This window comes from Maylandia zebra, linkage group LG7 (genome assembly GCF_041146795.1).
Source record: "Maylandia zebra isolate NMK-2024a linkage group LG7, Mzebra_GT3a, whole genome shotgun sequence".
Lineage (NCBI taxonomy): Eukaryota > Metazoa > Chordata > Actinopteri > Cichliformes > Cichlidae > Maylandia > Maylandia zebra.
The window spans coordinates 9,345,265-9,365,113 of record NC_135173.1 but is presented as its reverse complement, the minus strand read 5'-3'; the positions used below and the strand labels follow the sequence as shown (position 1 = coordinate 9,365,113).

Genomic DNA, 19,849 nt, shown 5'->3' with positions numbered 1-19,849 from the left:
AGCTGAGGTTGCTTAAGTCACATACAGATAAGTGTTTGAAAGATTGTAATCCAGTTTACCAGCCAAAAGCAATTTACTTCACATTTTTAACGAGAAGAGTTATTTGCTGTAAGCATTAGGATGTGTGCAGTCCTCTGTCCTGTTACAGACTTATCACTCAAAAAGTGCTCCCACAAAAGAGTTTAGACATAAAAATAAGAAGTAAATAGACTTTCTACTTGAACTATATAGACTATAATCCTACTTAGGTAGAAGCTTAGTAGGTTAATATTGTTCAAATTGTATAATCAAAATGATGACGATCATTTTGGCTAAGAGCCCATGACTGACGGGGGCCCTAGAAAACAGCAGAAAAAACATTATTAACCTGTCTCCATAAAATAATGTTTGCCTCAAGGTCCTTAGAAACATGTTTGTTTCCTGGCATTACTTTTATTTTGGTTTTGGCAACAACGTGGCCTCCGACTGCCTCACCCCTCCTAATTCCCTGATTTGGTTTGGTCCAGATGCACGCGCTCCTAGCTGATGCCGAGCAGCAGCGGTAAGAGGTTTGGGAGACAGGTTTTTATTCTACAGACTTATTTATTGTGTTATAATAATACATTATAATTATAACCTATCCTGTTTATATTTTGTACACTGCCTGGGACTGTTGCATGTGGTGAGAGAGTTTTCAGTGATCCAAAACTGATTAAAACCTATTTGAGTTTCACAGGTTTCAGGACAGACATATTTTATTTGGCAATACTTTGTTTGAAAGTTGATATCCAAATGAGTATTTAGGTTATATTTGACAATACTCAGTATTATAAATAAAAATGTTTAAACAGTACACCATTTTATAGATGAGAATTTAAATGTATTGCCATCTGTATTTAGTGTACAATTAAAAAAAAGATTACAAATCTGATAACATTATCATTCAAAATAGAGAAAGATCCAGGCGCTTCGTCTCCGATCATGGTACTGCAAACACGTCCTGAACATCATCTTAAAGTCTTCTCTCTCAGAGGGTTTTTCTGTCTTAGCTGATGGGAAAACACCTCCCAACACCTGCAGAGCTGTTACACCCTCTAGTGGATAAAAAAAAAAACATGTACCTGGAGGTTAAAAGGTAGAAACCTGAAAAGACCAACTCTGTCCAGTTCACTGGATACTGCACAGAAGAACCTTTTATTCTGTTTGTAGGGACCTTCCTACTGCGATCTATTTAACCAGACATAACAAAACTATTGTACAGACTAAAGTTAAAGGACCTTTTTTTTTTTTTAAAACAAAGGTTAATAAAATCTGTCTTCAAACACCAGTCAGGTGCCCCTGTATGAACATTAAGACTTGTCTGTCTTGCTATATTTATTCGTCTGGTTCACAGTGGCCATTATGTATTAGCTCGCCGTACACTGGCTATCATCCAAAGTTTCTGCTGTTTTGCTGCAAAGTTTTTTCTTTCTGTAAGTGCAGTTCATCAGGGGAACACTAAGTGCGATTTATAACTGTTTCAAACCCCTTATATATACAAAAATCAGCCTATCTGAGAAACCCAGGCACTTCTGCCCATACCTACATGCAAAATCCCACCTCGTGTCTTTCAGCCTGGCATTGGAGCAGGTGATCAGGAACCACGGGGCCTCTGTTGATGCTGGTGGCATTTAATGTAAACATGACATCATGCCTGGTTGTTTATAATGTAACCCTCTGATCGAGTTACACATGTGCCTTAATGGGGTTTGAGTCAGTGTTATCAAAGGCAACACAAAAACAAGAAATGCAAGTCCAGATGACTCAGATCTTGAATGCAAGGGCTTCCTTGTGTCCTTTTAGCATGAAAGACTGTATGACGGCACAAACTGACATCTACTTATTGATGGAGGTGAGTTACACTCCTGCATTTCCAGGTTACGTTTGCCTCGTGTCGAGCAGCAGTGCTCATATCTCTGTTTACACTGTACACACTGCATCCAAAATCAATTATCTGCTTTACATTTAGTCAAAGTAACCAAGAACTGCTACTGTTTAGAGTAAATACACTCTATGGAGGAGGAAATATCAGATATATGTGGGTAGAGAAGAAGAAGAAAGAAGCTAATTCAACACATTACTATCAGAGGAAACATGGAAAAGAACCAGATCCTGGGATTAGCTGATGGGTATCTGAAACCACTAGAGGAGTACAGAGCTGAACTTAATGGGGAGGATATGGAGAGTGCTAATGGTGGAACAAGGGAAAGCAAAGGCAGTCCGAACCTGCTGCAGATGCTAAAAGCGGCAGAGAGGAGGAGGGCGCAGCAAAGTCGGGACAGAGACAGGTTAGAGGTATCCAAGGTTGTGACGAAAGAACCGGTTACTGAAGCGCTGAAGACTACCATGGTGAGCAGAGACAGCGTTTTCACTATCACTATAAAAGTGCTAGGCCCACATAACATCACACATGCACCTGTGACTACACCACGGGGAGCGTGAATGTGCATCTACTCAAGATGTTAATGATATTTAGTCGCCATGAATGTTTGACCAGTACGCTCACGCAAATACTGCACTTGCTTTCCCTTTCTGAAAATGTAAAACGAGAGAGCTAACAAACTGACTCGTGTCATGTCTGATGATTGCAGCATTAAAAGCAGGACCTCTGAATAAATGTTTGTGAAAGAAGGATAAAACATCTTAACGTTTATGGGAACTACTCGTGGGAAGTGTGGGCAAATAAAAATGGCAGATCTTTTTCAATTACTTAGTACATTTGGCCCTTCCCTGCTCTGACATATCCAAATGTCTCTTTTAAAAAGCATATATATATATACATACATATTTCATTCTTGTGTCACCACAAACCTGGGAGCCTATCAGAGATACACCTATGTACAATCAGAAATGGGCAATATATCCTGTTCTTGCTGCCGATCAAGCTCCAAAAATATTGAATCCCAAAGTTCCTATCATGGCCTCAGTTTTGTTTTAGGTCCTGTGACTTTACAGAGCTGCCCTGTAGCCACAGAAAACAATAACCAACTGTTTCTGCAGGCTCTTGTCTTTTCCGTCACAGTTTAAATCAGTCAAATGCCACTCTAAGAGACTTCAGTAACACTGCAGTGCTGCTTGGTCATTCTGTGGACAGAAAACAATGAATTCATGCTCTATTGTCACATGGCCTCTCATGCTTACCTCTGTAACCCTTTTGTTAAGAATAATGTTCTTTCCTCGTGACCAGTTCTTCTGTCGTTTTTCTTTATGTTGCAATAACTGTCATTACGTTGCAAAACTGTCACCTCCCTGCTGTCTGTTTATTTTAAACTATTTTCATCTGTGGCCTCAAAAAGCACTCAACTGAGATTTTCTTTCCTTAAATCTCGCTCTTCATCTTTGTAGTTCCTGCTGTCTGTATTTTCTCAGAATCACACACAGAAAGCCTCACAGAGGTCACATTTCTCACTTCCACCTTCTTTTGTCACCTGTTTGGTGAGGGAGTGGCATCAAGCGTCACTTGAACAGCATCGGCTTGCAGCTCTGCAGGGTTCATGAGAGTCACTGTGCTAGCATGAAGAAAGCGTATAATCTAGTGAATATATCTAAGGGCAAGAGTGAGGAGGCGGTGCAGTCCATCTGTATCAAGGTATCACAACTTTTCTTTCTTTTACAGAGGGCAGCGAGTCGAGGACTTGATGTGTAATTACAATTCAAGCTTTTTTAAGATTAGAGGGTTTAAGCAATATTACATTGGTTATGTTGGTCTTTGTCGATTGCACTGGCATAGAGGAAATGTGTGGTTGGACACAAAGAGAGAGATATTTTACACATTAAGATGTAATTCTGAGATTTATTTGAAGAGTATCTGTGCAGTAGCTGCTTTGAATTTGAATGTCCACCTGTACCTCATTAAGTTAACTTTCACACTGCTCCAAGTCAAAGGTTAATAGCTTTTGTGTTAATGATTGGTGGCTTGTGTAAGTGGCAGCTATTTTTGGAAGGCGGTATTTAAGTGATTTTACGAAACACAAGGTTTTCTTATAACCATGTGTTTAAAAAAAAGCCCCCAGACTTTAAAATACAGCTTTATTTATATTTATTGGTGACTTTTTAATATAATTTATTTTTGTTTGTACCTGGTATTACTACACCCCATGTACAAAAGCCCTGGGCCACTTACAGGAAGTGCTTGGTCAGTTTTTATGGTGATGTTAATGCCTGGGGAGGTTTGAACTCTGCAGTTGTTGACACACTATGTGCCTCAGTAGAGCAGTGATCCTGCTCTGTGACTGTCACGGTCTGTGGGATTTGCTGTGGACTTCTGTTATCTGTGTTTCGTCTTAAATTCTAGTTTCCTTTATGCCTTTTACTGCTAGGCTGCTTTTTGATTCCTGTTAGTTTCATGTTTATTTCAGCATGTCATATTTTAGGTCAAGGTTAGGAGTTGTGGAGTTTAGTTACTCGTGTTTTAGACAATTCAGCTCTGATTATGCTTTAATCCCAGTCTGCTATAGAGTTTACTTCCATCTCATCCTCATGTGTCTTTTCTTGTACAGTTTGTTCAAGTTTCTTATCGATGTTCACTGCCTGTTTTATTTTGCTAGTTAATTGTCTCCTATGTCTTGTCTTTAATCAAATGCTGAAATCTCAAGGCAAACTTCAAGAAACAACAAAACCTTTATTTAGGTGAAGGATAAAAATCCAAAGAATTCATAGCAAAGTTCAAAATCTTCCTGAGCTCCAGAGGCACATTTTAAGACAAGTTGAACAGACTGAAAGCCTCGTTATACCCTGCAGTGCCTGGCAAACAGCACCATACAATAATGTTGTCATCAAACTGACATGTGCTGTCATAATCCGCCCTTACTGCCCATCATCCGCCACAGCTGTCTTGAAGACACAAGTGCACAGTTGTGTTAGTTTTTACTGTGAATTTAATGATATATCAGTGCATATACACATTCACTTATACTGAGGGAGCTATTGCAACAGCACAATGGTGTGGTGGTTTGCACTGTTGCCTCAAAGCAAGGTCCTGGGTCAGGAGCACTCCAGCTTCTCCCATACTCCAAGACATGTAGTGCCTTGCAGTGCAATTATTATCTTGCAGTTATATACATAGTAGGTAAGTGCGGCAGAGTGGGTAACAAAACACAGCTGAACTAGACCAGGAGCCAAACTGAAAACAGGCCACAAGAGACAAATGACTATCAAAATACAACAGGAGGTAACATGACAGAGAAACTCCTAACACCTAACTCTCATGTTTTTTAACTTGCTTTTGGTTGATTTTTATCTTTATGTTTTAGCTCCTGTGAAGCACTTTGTGATTTTTATCTTGAAAGGTGCTATATAGATAAGATTTTACTTGACTTTTTTACTTTACAAATACTTAACAAGATACGAGAGACTATAGGAGAATTACAAAGTAAAACACAAAGTAACACATATCACTCTAAACACAAGACTAGAAACCATAAAATAAAACAGAGGCCAAGGCAAAAGAAAATATGAACATCACAAGAAATTCATCACAGAAATGAAAACTTGAACCACCCACTAAAAATTCTAAACAAAAAAAAAAACCCTGAACTAAATTTAACTTTAATAGTGTTACTAAAACTGTAACCAAACAGAAAATATTTAATATCAAACCCTTTAGCGTTCTGCTCAACCAATTGGTAGAGCACATTTTCAGGCCCTATCTAACTGAGGCTTTTGCTGAAATTGACCTACCATGTTGAGTCTTTTCTACCAATTGGTTTACATCTGTAATGCCAAAAAAGTCCACCAGAAGGCACTGTGAATGGAAACTGTTGGCTCTTCTTATACCCCTCCCAACCAGGAAGTCAGAAACAAAAAAACATCCAACATATTTTGAGTAGTGATGTGCGATACCACTGATTTCCTTTCCGATCTGATACCAAGTAATATTCAGGGTGGTATCGACGATACTGATCCGATACCGATACTTTGTACTAAAACTTATTTTATTTATTGTATCTCAAATTATAGCATCATAACGATTACAGGACATCAGAGTACTTGTTTCCAACAGCTGCTTAGTTTCAATATTACTCTTATTTCTCTTTCTGGGTCGCAAAAAAACTTTTAACATATTTTCAGGTGAGAATGTAGCCGTGTAAACTTCAAATATCTGAGCCCATCGACACATTGTTTTCAAACCCCGCAGTCTTTCGCTACTCGCTAACATGATATATAAGTCACTTTGATAACTTAAAAATGTTATTGTTTGGCTTTTTCAGTGTTTTATTTGTTGGTGAGTAAATCAGTTTGGCTGAGATTAAAGTTATTAGATTAGATTAAATGAAATTTAACTTTATTAATCCCTCAGGAGGGTTCCTCGGGGTTTTCACACAGCTGAATAAACTGATTAAACAGAAGTGTGAGACGGTGGAGAGTTTGCGCCAGCGCCCGGTTATATTTTAGATAGCAAGGAGCAGACGGCAGTTTCACTCCACCGAGGGAACTCATGACGTACTACCCGGCTTTCTTTAGACCGCGAAGGCCGGGTCCTCAGGTGGAAGCAGCCTCTGAATTTGGACACCCCCGCTGTTTCCGGACATTTAACGTATTTTATCCGATAAATAAACACTGTAAAATGTATTTATCCCCCCCCCCCAACAGCCTTTTTGAATGTCTCCCTAGTGTGGCCACAACACCTCACCTTTTTTCCACATGCATCGCAAACCACGTCTCTGTTTTTGTGGAGGTAAAATAGGTTCGCACATGACTCCAATTACGCTCAGTCATTGTTGTGAGTGTGCACGCCAAGGGCCTGCGAGACAGACAGCCTATTTCTCAAATGACTGTGAAAGGTGGAAGAGGAAGTAGTTCCTTTGAATGTAGACAATCCGAATGTTATAGTTTCTTTCCACTGTGTTTCTATTAATGATAAACTACAAATTTACCCTAAATTACTAAAATATCGATATTTTAATGTGAGAATCGATTCTAGAACATAAATGATTGGTATCGGAGGAATCGATATTTCAGGATCGATCCGCACATCACTAATTTTGAGTGTTTTTGATGAAACTAAGATAGGAAGATATAATTTTTTCTTATATGACAGTGTTAGAGGACTTACTAAACAGATGTATTTCACTTGACAGCATTAAAAAAGTGAAATTAAATGTTTAATAAATTTTTTTAAATTTACCACTAGACCCATTTTCTTTATCCATTGCTATTGATAAATCACATTAAGTGTTAGCACAGCAAGAATATGCTGAAATAATTTCCTCAGTAAGTCATTTTTGTAACTTTCTGAGTTAATATTATTAAATATTGTAAAAATCAAGACTAACATGTGGAAATCACAAATATCACAACTGATTACCTTTTAACCAAATTACAGTATCTGGTAAATTAATATTACTAAGTTCTCAAAATTATAATTTCATGTTTAACAAGTACTATATGGACGTTAAACAATTATATGGCTAAAAATCACATAGTCCTGTGGCATGATACTCATGTATACTCAGTTTTGGTCATGTATGACCAAACTGCACCGGTGGAGCTCCCCTGATGGCAGACAAAGACCTGTTGAAGAAGGGCCATGGAACCTGTTATTACAGGTCTGATGAAGGTCTGATTGTGGTGGTGGTGGTCAGAGGGCCCGGTGGCGCCAGTGTCCGGCAGCCTCGCCTCTGTCAGTGCGCCCCAGGGCGGCTGTGGCTACAATGTAGCTTGCCATCACCAGTGTGTGAATGTGTGTGTGAATGGGTGGATGACTGGTTGTGTAAAGCGCTTTGGGGTCCTTAGGGACTAGTAAAGCACTATTCAAATACAGGACATTTACCATTTTACCATGATTGCAATAAAATGGTTTGACAAGAAATGTGTTAACCTTCTAAACAATGCCTGTGGGTTCATGCCTCTTTCATTGGTCAAACGGTGGAGCAAAGAGCCCAATGCAAAGACCAATGCCCATCACTCATCCCTGTATATAATTAGCATATGGGAAGAATTAAGCTTTCTGATATGATATTACACCTGTATAAGACAAGTTATAAGTTACAAGTTAAGGAGATGGCATATTCCACTGTTCGGATACATCCTTGACTTGAATACCTGGTCTACAAGAGGGACTGTGCCCTACTGGACCAGAAACCAATGGCTCTCAAAAGGTTTCCACCTGGCTGTGTCTGAACCAAGTTAACAAGCCAGCATCTAGAGTTGGAGGACCATGATTCAGCTCTCCAAGACCACAGAATCAATGCTACACCCTAAGACCCCGACGACCAAAACCATGAGCAGGTGTGCTTGATTTGCACTGTTTTTATTTGATTTTGATTTTGCACAGTAGCATTCAATCAGAAATGGCCTGAATGGGAGTATTTTGTGCTGCAGCACATTTTTCACATTTGCAGACTAAAAAAACAATGTATTTTGTTGTTTGATATAATACTTTCCTTTGATGGAATGAAAACAGCAATGTTCACTGGCATGCTACTAGAAATAAACTGTATCCAATGCCCTGGATAGTTTTTGTTATCAATTTAATTATAATTTGGCCTTTTTTTATAATTGTATTATCTAATGTATTTGTATGACATTTCATACTTTTACCATTACGTGACATCTCAACCGTTAGAGATCAATATTTTAAAAACTACAGGGTCTATTGAAAAAATATATATATTGATTGTGGTTATTACTCACCCAAATCAATAAGAAATGCAAACAAAAAAAAATCCATTGTTTTTTCTTGGTGTTGACCTCAAAGGGTTAATTCAAAGTTAAAAACCACAAAACCCACAGTTCTGAATCAGTGTTTTAGCATCTGCATACTCGTCCTGTGTCCTACTTGTGTTCCCTGGGTGGATCTCTGGTTGCCACTTGGTTGGGCTTGCTGCCCCTTATGTAACAAAGCTCGTCCTTTGTTTTTCTTTTGTTGTCCGCTTCAGAGACCTGTGTTTGGTTTCTCTTTCACACCATTCATTAGAGTGTCTTTACTTGGTCTGGCACTTCATGGCACTTCATGGCTCAGTTGCTGTGGTCTCTAAACACTTCCACTTTCCAATAATACCACTTGTGGGATATCTCAGCGGGAGGAAATTTCACAAACTGACTTGTTGCAATGGTGGCATCCTGTTACAGTACCACACCCTAATTTAGCAAGCTCTTAAGAACAATTCATGCTTTTATAAATGTTTGCACAGGCAGAGCGCACGGCTAGGTGCTGGATTTTATATACCTAATTTCAGAGATTATGAGGCGTGACCCAGTACTGTTGCCCATAAAGTGTATATTTAAACCAGATCAGCAAAGTTTACTAATGTTGTTAATGTTGACAAGAGACCTTTGCCAAACAAAGTATTTAAATGAGGCATGCTTGTCACAGTCTGGCGGAGGCAGACTGTATGGAGTGAACAAACTAAAACAAACAACAAAAAAAAACCTGGACATGAAACTTGGAAACATGGTGTGGAGAACGTGACGTGAACAACAGACGACCTGACAAAGAATGAACAGAAACACGCCGACTAAATACACACATGGGGAAACAGCTGACACTAGTCTGACATAATGAGACAAAGGAAGCAAATCTGACTACACTGACATAGGACACAGACCTTCAAAATAAAACAGGAGACATGAGACGCAGACATGACAATATAAACTTGACAACATAAGACACGCAGCATGAAACACATAAAGGGAGAGGGAAACTTAAATACAGGGGTAGAAAACACAAAGGGAATCTAATAAACAAATGAACTTAGCTACACTAAAGAACTTAAACATAACATCCAAATAAACTAAAACTCAAAACGCTGGGTCAACAGACCAGGAACTTGACAATGCTGGGCTGTTTTAAATCAGCAGGTTTATGAAATAAATGTTCATGTATGTGGACTGTATTTCATTCATTGAAGAATTTGACGTGTAGAGGAGTGGCATCGTGAGAGTGGACAGTCTGTCACAGCAGCTCCTGTAGTTTCCTCAGTAATTTCCCTTGTGAGATCGATAATCTGCCTGTCTGTCTGTCTCTCTTACTTTAGTTTAATGGACCTCAGGGTGTCCAGTCTCTTTCCATGACTGCCTGCCCTGACTTAGTATTTTATGCCATTATAAAATTTATTTGGATTCTAGATTTCTTCTTGCACCCTCGGTCTAGTTTAAATGTGTGGTTAAGTTGGGGGATTTAAAAAATATTACCCTGCCTGGACTTAAAGATACCTGGAATTAAACTGTATCACATGTAATGAAAAGAAAGATTTTTTCAGGAACGTAAACCCAGACCAATGCTTTTTTAAATGTGTAATATAAAAACCATAGGCTACCATCATTAAATACATGGCAAACCAAATCAATTCTGCATAACACTGTAGGTGTTCTGAGATGAGATTAGAAACCTGAACTCGTGCTTCACTAAGCTTTCCTGAAGGCAGACACCTTTTCCATGCATAATATCTTTTTCATTGCTTTGCTTTGTGTCATAAAAAAGCCTCAAACATATGTGTTAATCGCTTCTGTCTTGTTGTTTTTAGTTGCATGACTGCTGTGTTTCAGCCATGAGTGCAGTTTCTTGCTTTTTTCTTCTTTTTTGCTCACAGTTGTTGTTTTCTCCTTCTGTGGGGTTTGAAAGCAGCTGACGAGTTATGACAGCTAATAACAGAATTGAAACAAGTTAGTCAAACCCCCATTACTTTAGGAGCTATATGTTACTGTATTTTTTACATTACAAAAAATAAGCACCCTCTCCTTTCCTGTAATGCATCTCACAAGGTGCTAATGTTCCCATTTGAGGCTTATTAATGATCAAGTTTGCAAAAAACAGAAATATGTTACATTTTCCAGAATGCAATCAAATGATATCTTAAATGCAAAGCTTCAAACACTTGAGGTCAGCGTGTGGGCGTGTTGGTCTTGGTGGGTGTGCACATATGTAAGAGAAAGAACAAAAGCAGAAAAAAAAATCTGCCATCCACAGAAAAGCTGAAGACAGGTGGTGAGCCTTCAGTAAGGCTGAGCTGTAGGTTTAAGTCTACGCGTGCAGCCAGGGAGCAGACATGGCCAAGTGGGATTCCTGTGGCAGCAGCCCAGCCTTCAAACAGCCACACTGGATGGTGAGATTGCAACAGATACAGAGATAAAAGAGAGAAATAGAAAGATTAATGACACAGATAGGCTGTGAGAAGAGAGTTAAAAGAAAGTTGGTGTTTTATGAGCAAATGTATCTGCTTTGACTGCCGCATCTATCTGCTTCAAACAGAGAGGAAAAAACTTTTGTGACCTGCTGAGAGGTAAAACTGAAATATTTGGTATCTGTCTTTTTGAGCCTGTCTGTGATTTCCTTTTATGATTCTTCAGCAAATACCGTTCACTGGCCAGAAGCAAGAATTCAACAGACCTCCCACAAGGACTGTTCGGTCCATGTCTCAGTCATCTACGGATAGCTTCGCTTCAGGTATGGAAACATGAAAACAGACTCGCTGTGAAGTCTAATCACATGTCTCTGATATATAAACTGAGCTGTTTTTTTGATCCCAGCATCGCAAACTGAGGATTATCCTGTAGGCCAAACCTTAATTAAAGTGAAAAGTCTTCTGCAGAATTAGGTCTCATTAATTTGGTCCTAATCTGCTCCATGAGCCTTTCTCAAAAATGTCAGTCACTGCCAGAGTATGTGCAGACTTCAAAGAGATCAGAGAAAAGAATCACCTAGTTATCAACAAGATAAAGGCTGGAAAACCTGAGCCAAAGAATCATGTGTTTCTGTAATACTCCTTCATGTGTCAGCCAGATGATTTGTCTCACATAGTCTAAATTATGTGTTGCAGTGCACAGTGACACCTCTGATGATGAGTCTTCTCCTCGAGACAAGCTTCAGAAATCCACCAAAGGCCCGTCTGACTTCTGCATCAAAAACATCAGTCAGGCTGATTTTGGACGCAAAGAAATAGAAATGGCAGAGCAAGGTACGCCAGTACCAACGGCCTTCAAACCACAGTTTATGCAGAAGTTACAATATAACAGTAAAATGAATGTTACTGCCCATCTAAAGAGGCTCTGTAGAGAAATGCACAAGAGGAGGATCTAAGACTGTCCTGGTTTTTGTGTCTTGATTCTCATCTGTGATATTTAGAAATGCCAGCTCTGATGAACCTGAGGAAAAGGGCAGGTGGGGAGAAACCGCTGGCTGGAGCCAAAGTAGTGGGCTGCACACACATCACTGCACAGACAGCGGTCAGTTCAACACACACACTGCTGTCAAATAAAGAAACAAGCACTGACAGAGATTTACAAAGTGCCAAATACAGATCTGGTTTGTTTCTTTAAATAAAGAGAAGAATATCACTATTTAGATTTTATTTTATTTCTATATTGCATATTATCCACAGTGCATCATATAATTCTGCATTAGCACTACTTCAGTGTCTAGAACCGGCCTCTGTGTGTTTATGGTGTCCTGCAGGTGCTGATTGAGACTCTGGCTGCGTTGGGGGCGCAGTGTCGCTGGGCGGCTTGTAACATTTTCTCGACTCAGAATGCTGTGGCAGCTGCTCTGGTTAAAGCAGGTACAGCTTCTGCACAAGCTCCTGGTTTTACTCTTCCTCCCTCTTACTTTTTTGACCATCACACATTTTTCATGCCACTTCCCTTCTCAGGCATCTCAGTGTTTGCGTGGAGAGGAGAATCGGAGGATGAGTTCTGGTGGTGTATTGACCATTGTGTCGGCACTGAGACCTGGCAGCCCAACATGGTATGATGATCGATTCTGCTTACACGTCACATAGCTTCCCCTAGAAGTACACAGTTCTTATGGTAGTTTCATTTTGATGGAGAGAGACAGGCTAGCAACCAAAAATGAACCAGAAAAAACACAATACATACAAGTTATAAACTGATTTGCATGTCATTGAGTGAAATAAGTATTTCATAACCAAGATGAGATTTGGTACTTGGTGGAGAACCCTTTGTTGGCAAACACAGTGGTAAAGTGTTTCTTGTAGCTGGTTACCAGCTGTGTACACCACAGCACGTTTCTGTATCGTTTAAAAAGACAGGCCTGCACATGTGGCTTCTTGAACACGAGGACCATTGCAGGCACTGCAAGATTTTAGTCCATTACCCCATAGTGTGTTACCAATGGTGTTTTTGGTGAGTGTGGTTCCTACTAACTTCAGATCACTAACAAGTTCCTCCAATATAATTTTGTGATGATTCACCACCTTTTTCAATTATCTCACCTCATGAGGCAAGATCTCACGTGGAGCTCCAAACCGAGAGCAACTAGTGATCATTTTATATTTCTTCCACTTTCGAATAATCAAGCCAGCAGTTGTTGTCTTCGAACCGCGCTTCTTGCTGATGGACTTGTAGGCCATTCCAGACTTGTGCAGATACTTCTTAAGATCAGAATTATCTGTAATTGATTGATTATAATCTGTGTGCTATATGGACTCACAACCAGCATGAATTACAGCAGGGTTGTAGGGGATCATTTCACTCAGTGTGGGGTTTTTTGTTATTTTTTCTTGATCTTTTATTGATATTCGGTCTCTCTCCAGTAAAATGAAATTACCATGAAAATTAAACACTGTTCATTTATTTCTAAGTGAGCAAACTTACAAATTCAACAAGAGGTTGAATAATTATTTTCACTCACTGTATGCATAATGTGTCCTGTTTTTTTCAAAGCAGGTCTATTATGCACATTTCCAGCTCTATATCCTTAGCTATGTTTTCCTGCAGCCTCATCTGGAGTCTTAAAATAAACTTCTTTGAGCTAACTTTCTCCTAAATGTTGGCTTTCACCTGATAGCTTCATGTGCAGATTCTTTTAAGAGAGATTAATGTAATATTTAAGCATACATTTCAGGAGGAGTGTATTTGTACTCACATCCTCCGTGGTATTTCAGAAGATACTGTTCGTGTTTGAAGACTTTTTGTAGCCTCAGATCTTAAACACCGTTAGTATTTCAAATATAATTAATACTTGGTAAACTGTTCCTTTACACTCAAATTTTCAACGCAATTTATTGGAATTTATTGGAATCTTAATGAATAATTATTTGAGTACATGAACCTTTGATTTTATATATTTCAGATGCATTTTATTGAAAATTATTGCTTCATGTTTATGTGGGCCAAGAACCATTTGACCTACAATTCAGTGTGTTATCTACAAATGCTTCCATGAAGGTGCCTCGAGCTTGTTTTTCTTATTATTCCCAGGTCCTCGATGACGGTGGTGACTTGACTGACTGGATCTATAAGAAGTATCCGGAACTGTTTAAGAATCTCAAAGGTGTTGTGGAGGAAAGCATCACAGGGATCTATCGGTGAGTGTAAACACGAAGCTCGAATGACTTTAAGGTTACAAAGTCAATCTGCAGCTCACGTGGGTGTTTCCGTGCCTCTGATTCAGGTTGTACCAGCTGTCAAAGGCAGGCAGACTGTCTGTTCCTGCTATGAATGTCAACGATTCGGTGACCAAACAGAAGTTTGACAACCTGTACTTCTGCAAGGAGTCTGTACTGGAAGGGTAATTAATCCTGTTGCGACTATTGGAGATTATGTATCGGAATTTCAGGAGCAGGACCACGCCTCCAAACACGCTCCTTCCGGTTGTCATCTATATAGGTTGACAAACTGTCTGTCAAACCTAAAATGAGGTCATGGGCCCAGCCAGTGAATAAACAGATAAAAACACCAGCATAGCAGCAAACTGACCATGATCAACTCTGCTTCCAGGCTGAAGCGGACCACTGACATCATGTTTGGAGGAAAGCAGGTGGTGGTGTGTGGATATGGCGAGGTTAGTGGGATATAAAGTGTTTGCCCCGTGAAATAACCCACATTTAAGCCACTCGGCCAGACTGTGTTGAATTTCTTTTTCTCGTAGGTTGGAAAAGGCTGCTGCGCTGCCCTAAAAGCACTGGGTGCTATAGTGTATGTCACAGAAGTGGATCCTATCTGTGCCCTTCAGGCCTGGTATGAATAGAAGAAGCTTTTATCAACCAAGATGTGAAGTGTTCCCTCCTCTTACGCCACACCATGAAAAAAACATGATGAAATACTGTTTTAACCCTGTCCTCTTATCCCCCACTCCACTCAGCATGGATGGCTTCAGAGTAATTAAACTGAGTGAAATAGTCAGACATATAGACATGGTCATCACCTGCACAGGTGACTGCTGTCATCCTATGATTAATACTTTTTTTTTAAACAAAACAATCAAAATATTATTTTTAATTAATTTTTTTTTTCACCTTTTTTTTGTTTTTTTTTACTCACTGCTTCTCTGCAGGGAATAAAAATGTTGTGATGAGAGAACATCTGGACAAAATGAAGAATGGCTGCATAGTCTGCAACATGGGACACTCCAGCAGTGAGATAGATTTGGTAAAGACACATGTTGTGTGTGCGTGTATAGGCCTCTATATGTGAATGATTTGGCGTTAAACTATAGATTCCTATGTCTCAGGCTGGTCTGCGGTCTTTAGATCTGAAGTGGGTGCATGTGAGACCTCGGGTGGATCACGTCATCTGGCCTGATGGCAAGAGAATTGTCTTGCTGGCAGAGGTGAGGATACTCTGTTCTTCTAATGAGGCCCAAATCATGTAAGGACTTTAAATGTGTGACCTTAAAGTACACTGCTTATTTAGCAAGAGAAATATGCGCTCTTCTTAATGTATTATAAGGAACAGATGGATGAATCTGAGAGATTCTGAGATAAAAATAGAGAGAAATTCAGAAAAGAAAAGCAGCAATTATGATATAAAGACCAGGTGTGTATCCTCCAAAAGTAAATAATAACATCAGACAGCACAGGAAGAGCATTTGTGTACGCTGTGCTTTAAACTGGGGGCTCATACTACACTAATCATAACGTTATCCTGTTTAGTACATACAAACCACAGTTCAATTGGGATGAAATATTATTTCAAATGGTTGTAATCATAGCCGCTCTTACGTGATTTGTTTTCATTTAGTATTGACTTTCCTCTCAGGGTCGTTTGCTGAATCTGAGCTGCTCTACCGTGCCCTCATTTGTCCTCTCCATCACTGCCGCTACCCAGGTAAGAAAACAGATTTACAAAGTGGTTATTCTTTTCTAAATGCATCACAGCAGCTCTGTCAGTCATTAGGCTGCTCGCAGTCACTTTTAGTTAACGTTCGCTGTTATGTTTCAGGCCATGGCTCTCATAGAGCTGTACAATGCCCCAGAAGGAAGATACAACAAGGATGTCTACCTGCTGCCAAAGAAGATGGGCAAGTTACAATGCATTCTTCATTTTAAAAAGGACTTTTTCCCTCCCACTGTTGCCAAGTGCTTGCACATGTTGGTTGTAGGGTTTTTACCTTTTAATATAAAGTGTCTTGAGGACTGTTGTTGTATCTGGTGCTATACAATTAAAACTGAATTTAATTTAATTACTTTCTCTTTCTATCCCACAGCTGTTAATGTATCTTGTACTCGATACTAAGCTTTAGTTACTTACCATTTTGTATTGGAAATCTACATTATATAAGTGAATACCTGTAATACAGTCATTAAAAAGTTACAAAATTAAAATGCATATAAATGAATTAATAATTATGATCTAATAATATAAAGTATTGATTGTGGAAAAGTGCCATTCTACATAATGACTACATTTACTTTAGTGTTACTAGATACTTTAAATATGTTTTTTATATTATATAGCATGATAATTATTAAGCTACTTAAAGGGGATTTTATTTAATTTAAGTTAAAAAAAAAGTCTAAATACTTTTTTGCACTTTGCACTATCCAACACAAAATCAAGCTTGAAAACATTCACATAATACATTTGTAATGGGTCTCAGGGCTGCACATAAGCCTGAAAATCATATTAAATGTTTTATAGACCATTATAATTTTATTTTGTCATTAATTATTCTTTTTCCTGTTTTATCAGTATAGCCAAGAAGAAAATTAAGGTGTGATAATCTTTGTGTCTCCATATTTTCAGATGAATACGTGGCCAGCCTTCACCTGCCGATATTTGACGCACACCTCACAGAGTTGTCAGATGATCAGGCCAAGTACATGGGCATCAGCAAACACGGACCCTTCAAACCAAACTATTACAGGCATAAACTTCTCTCTCACATAGACAAACACTAACACACATTTTAACGTTTAATGTTTCTGATCTTTTTCTGTTTTTGTTGTAACAGGTATTGATGTTTTGCTCACAAAATTGACGGACAGACGATCTTCAGAAAAGCTGCTGTGAAAACAGGAGCGCTGACGCCCTCTACAGTCTGAAGCTTTACAGAGTGTATCTGAAGCAACAGCATATTACAGTTTTTTACAGATGCTAGGACACATTTCTCAATACTTAGGTCACTTTTGCAAAACTCTTCACACAATCCTCCTAACTGACCTTCAGCTTGGCAAAACAGTTCATTTCACATTCAAAATGCACTACAACTACCAAAACACTTCATTCAGGTCTCAAATAAACTCATTCTTCCAGAACACTAGCAAAGGTTGACAGCCGACAAACACACTTTGTCACCCACAAAACAATGACCTAAAAAACACTAACAACATGTAGCATTACACAGTGTTTTCTTGTGTAAAACAAGGACACATCTCTGTTTATAATTTCAATATATGTTACTGGAATGAATCAGACATCATGCAGAATTCGTTAATATTTGTTTCTGTATTTTTTTTTTTTTGCACTAAGTAATCCCAAAATACAAGAATTTGTATACACACCATCCACTGATACACATACAATAGTAATGCTATTCTACTCGCTCGGGCTTCTCCATTTGGCCACAGGTTCTCATCCACATCACATCTCATGTCATCTAGGGCAACACACCTAGGAAAGAATCTTCTGGCTGCCAGAATTGAAGGAGTTGAAAAATTGAAGGAGTAACACCTGTGTAGATGTTCATCTACAATGAGAATCAGCTGTGGCTGGTTAAACTGCATTTTTAGATTTACAGTTTTTCTCAGTCGCTTTGGTGCGTTTCTCAGATCAGAATTGAAATTCTCATAACTATTAGTTCAACCTCCACAACACTCAGTCATTTGTGCACATCATAGTAGCAATTTCTCCTCTCTCTGAACAAACTGCAAATGATTTTGGACATGAATCAGTTGCTTCCATACATTTCCCTGCTGCTTTCTGACATTTCCATTTGCTTATGTCATGTCAGTCAAAAGTAATCATACCTATGGATGCTGAATAGTCGTTCCCAATAAAACTAATAGTCATACATCCATTGCTTAAGTCATCACACACAAAATTGTTGAATTAGTTATCACATGCCAAATATTGGCCATCTGTCAAGCAAATCCTATACCTTTCTGTATCATTTTTCCTGGAAATGTCTCCGAAATTGAACAATTGATCTCAGGTGAATTACAGCTGTCACTCATGAGGAGGCTCTACCAAATTGGTGATTTTATGTTTACATGTATTCTACAGTGAACAAGTGACTGTAGCATATTTTTCTTTTGCACAATTCTGTAGGATTACAAACACTTCTACACAATGGAAATGTGAAACGTACGTATTCAGTGTCTCAGTTACTCCCAAGACTCCCATAACATCTACAGTGACTTTACTGCACATTTCAGATGGCTGTACAGGTAGGCCATAGTGCTGTCGTCAGCATTTTCAGGTGTCACCAATTGTTTTTGCAATGGGAAACACTGAAATTATAAACTGTCATAGTGGAAACATGACAATGCCATTTGACTATCTTGTTCATAAAGATGGTGTCAAGACTTTTCATTTTGATGGCACTGACAGTTTCATTGACATGGATACTTGCTTTTGAGGTATGGATAATCAATTCTGTGCATGTGACGTGCAGGCTATCCACTAGGTTTTGCAGTTTGCACTAATTGTTTTGGGAAATGCACTAACTGCTGTACAAATGTTAATGGTGTTCTGAGAAACGCGCCAAAGCGACTGAGAAAAACTGTAAAATATGTTTCAATAAAATATTGCTGTTGCATTTTGCTGTCTTTTCAAGTTTTGCATTGTGTTATTGTTTTGGCCATGAGTTTAACAGTTTTGAAAACAGTATGTAAGCACATGCAAAATGTCCTGTACGTACAAAGATTTTTGGCAGTTGTTGTGTCTGAGTGAGAAAATAATTCATGAAATTTGAGAGATGTAGTCATTGAATGCATTTTGTGCCAAAACAATGATAACTGGTCCTCAGTTTAGCCCACATAGACTTCTGTTGTGCTCACTGTGTGAGGAGTTTTGCAAACGTGACCTAAGTATTGAGAAATGTGTCCTAGCGTCTGTAAAAAACTGTAAGACTGACTTTTCTGTATTCCTATGTATTGTACACTGTTCCAGATTTTCACATTGTCCACAGTAACCAGAATTTAATCAGTATGATGTCTTAATTCAAGAGGGAGGAAATGAAAAACTGTTCTGAATGGGACGGAGTTGCTTTTCTATCAGCTGAATGGAGTACCTGAAAACGTACTCTTGTCACATCACCTAAAACCCCCATCCTTTTCTAACATTTAGATAAATTAATTTTAACTAACAGGCAAGTTGTTAGACTTTTGTACATATAAATATAAAATAATTATTATAATAAAAAATACATTTTACTCTTTCTGCATTTCTGCTTTATAACTTGAAAACACCAAAACCACCAATGAACTTTCTAACTTATAAACCATAGAACAACTTAATGAACACTATTTGACTTATTTGTATTGATAGATACGGTTGCAGTTGTGTACAACCTTGTATATTCAGGTCTACTTCTGGTTTCCAAGAATTAAAATATATAGTAAATGGGCTGGTTCTGCCTCATTCACAAAAGCCATGTTTCCCCTTCACGCTAGTGCTTTCTGTTTAACATTCACACACCAAAAAAATGCAT

General features: G+C 38.7%; 1 protein-coding gene across 2 annotated transcripts; it reads left to right on the top strand.

Annotated features, from left to right (window-relative positions):
* Positions 1-3,513: 3,513 nt before the first annotated feature.
* LOC101469478 (S-adenosylhomocysteine hydrolase-like protein 1) lies at positions 3,514-19,571 on the top strand. 2 transcript variants are annotated; one of them, XM_004553385.2, is made up of 17 exons: positions 3,514-3,607; positions 11,308-11,404; positions 11,778-11,915; positions 12,083-12,183; positions 12,413-12,515; positions 12,606-12,700; positions 14,176-14,282; positions 14,369-14,485; positions 14,695-14,758; positions 14,846-14,934; positions 15,059-15,129; positions 15,251-15,345; positions 15,428-15,526; positions 15,955-16,023; positions 16,138-16,216; positions 16,942-17,062; positions 17,150-19,571. In XM_004553385.2, the coding sequence occupies exons 1-17, from the start codon at positions 3,533-3,535 to the stop codon at positions 17,154-17,156; spliced, it is 1,527 nt and encodes a 508-aa protein (XP_004553442.1). In that variant the 5' UTR covers positions 3,514-3,532; the 3' UTR covers positions 17,157-19,571. The 2 variants fall into 2 exon arrangements, with proteins under 2 accessions (XP_004553442.1, XP_076741804.1); XM_076885689.1 differs by lacking the exon at positions 3,514-3,607 and adding an exon at positions 10,946-11,063.
* Positions 19,572-19,849: the final 278 nt, after the last annotated feature.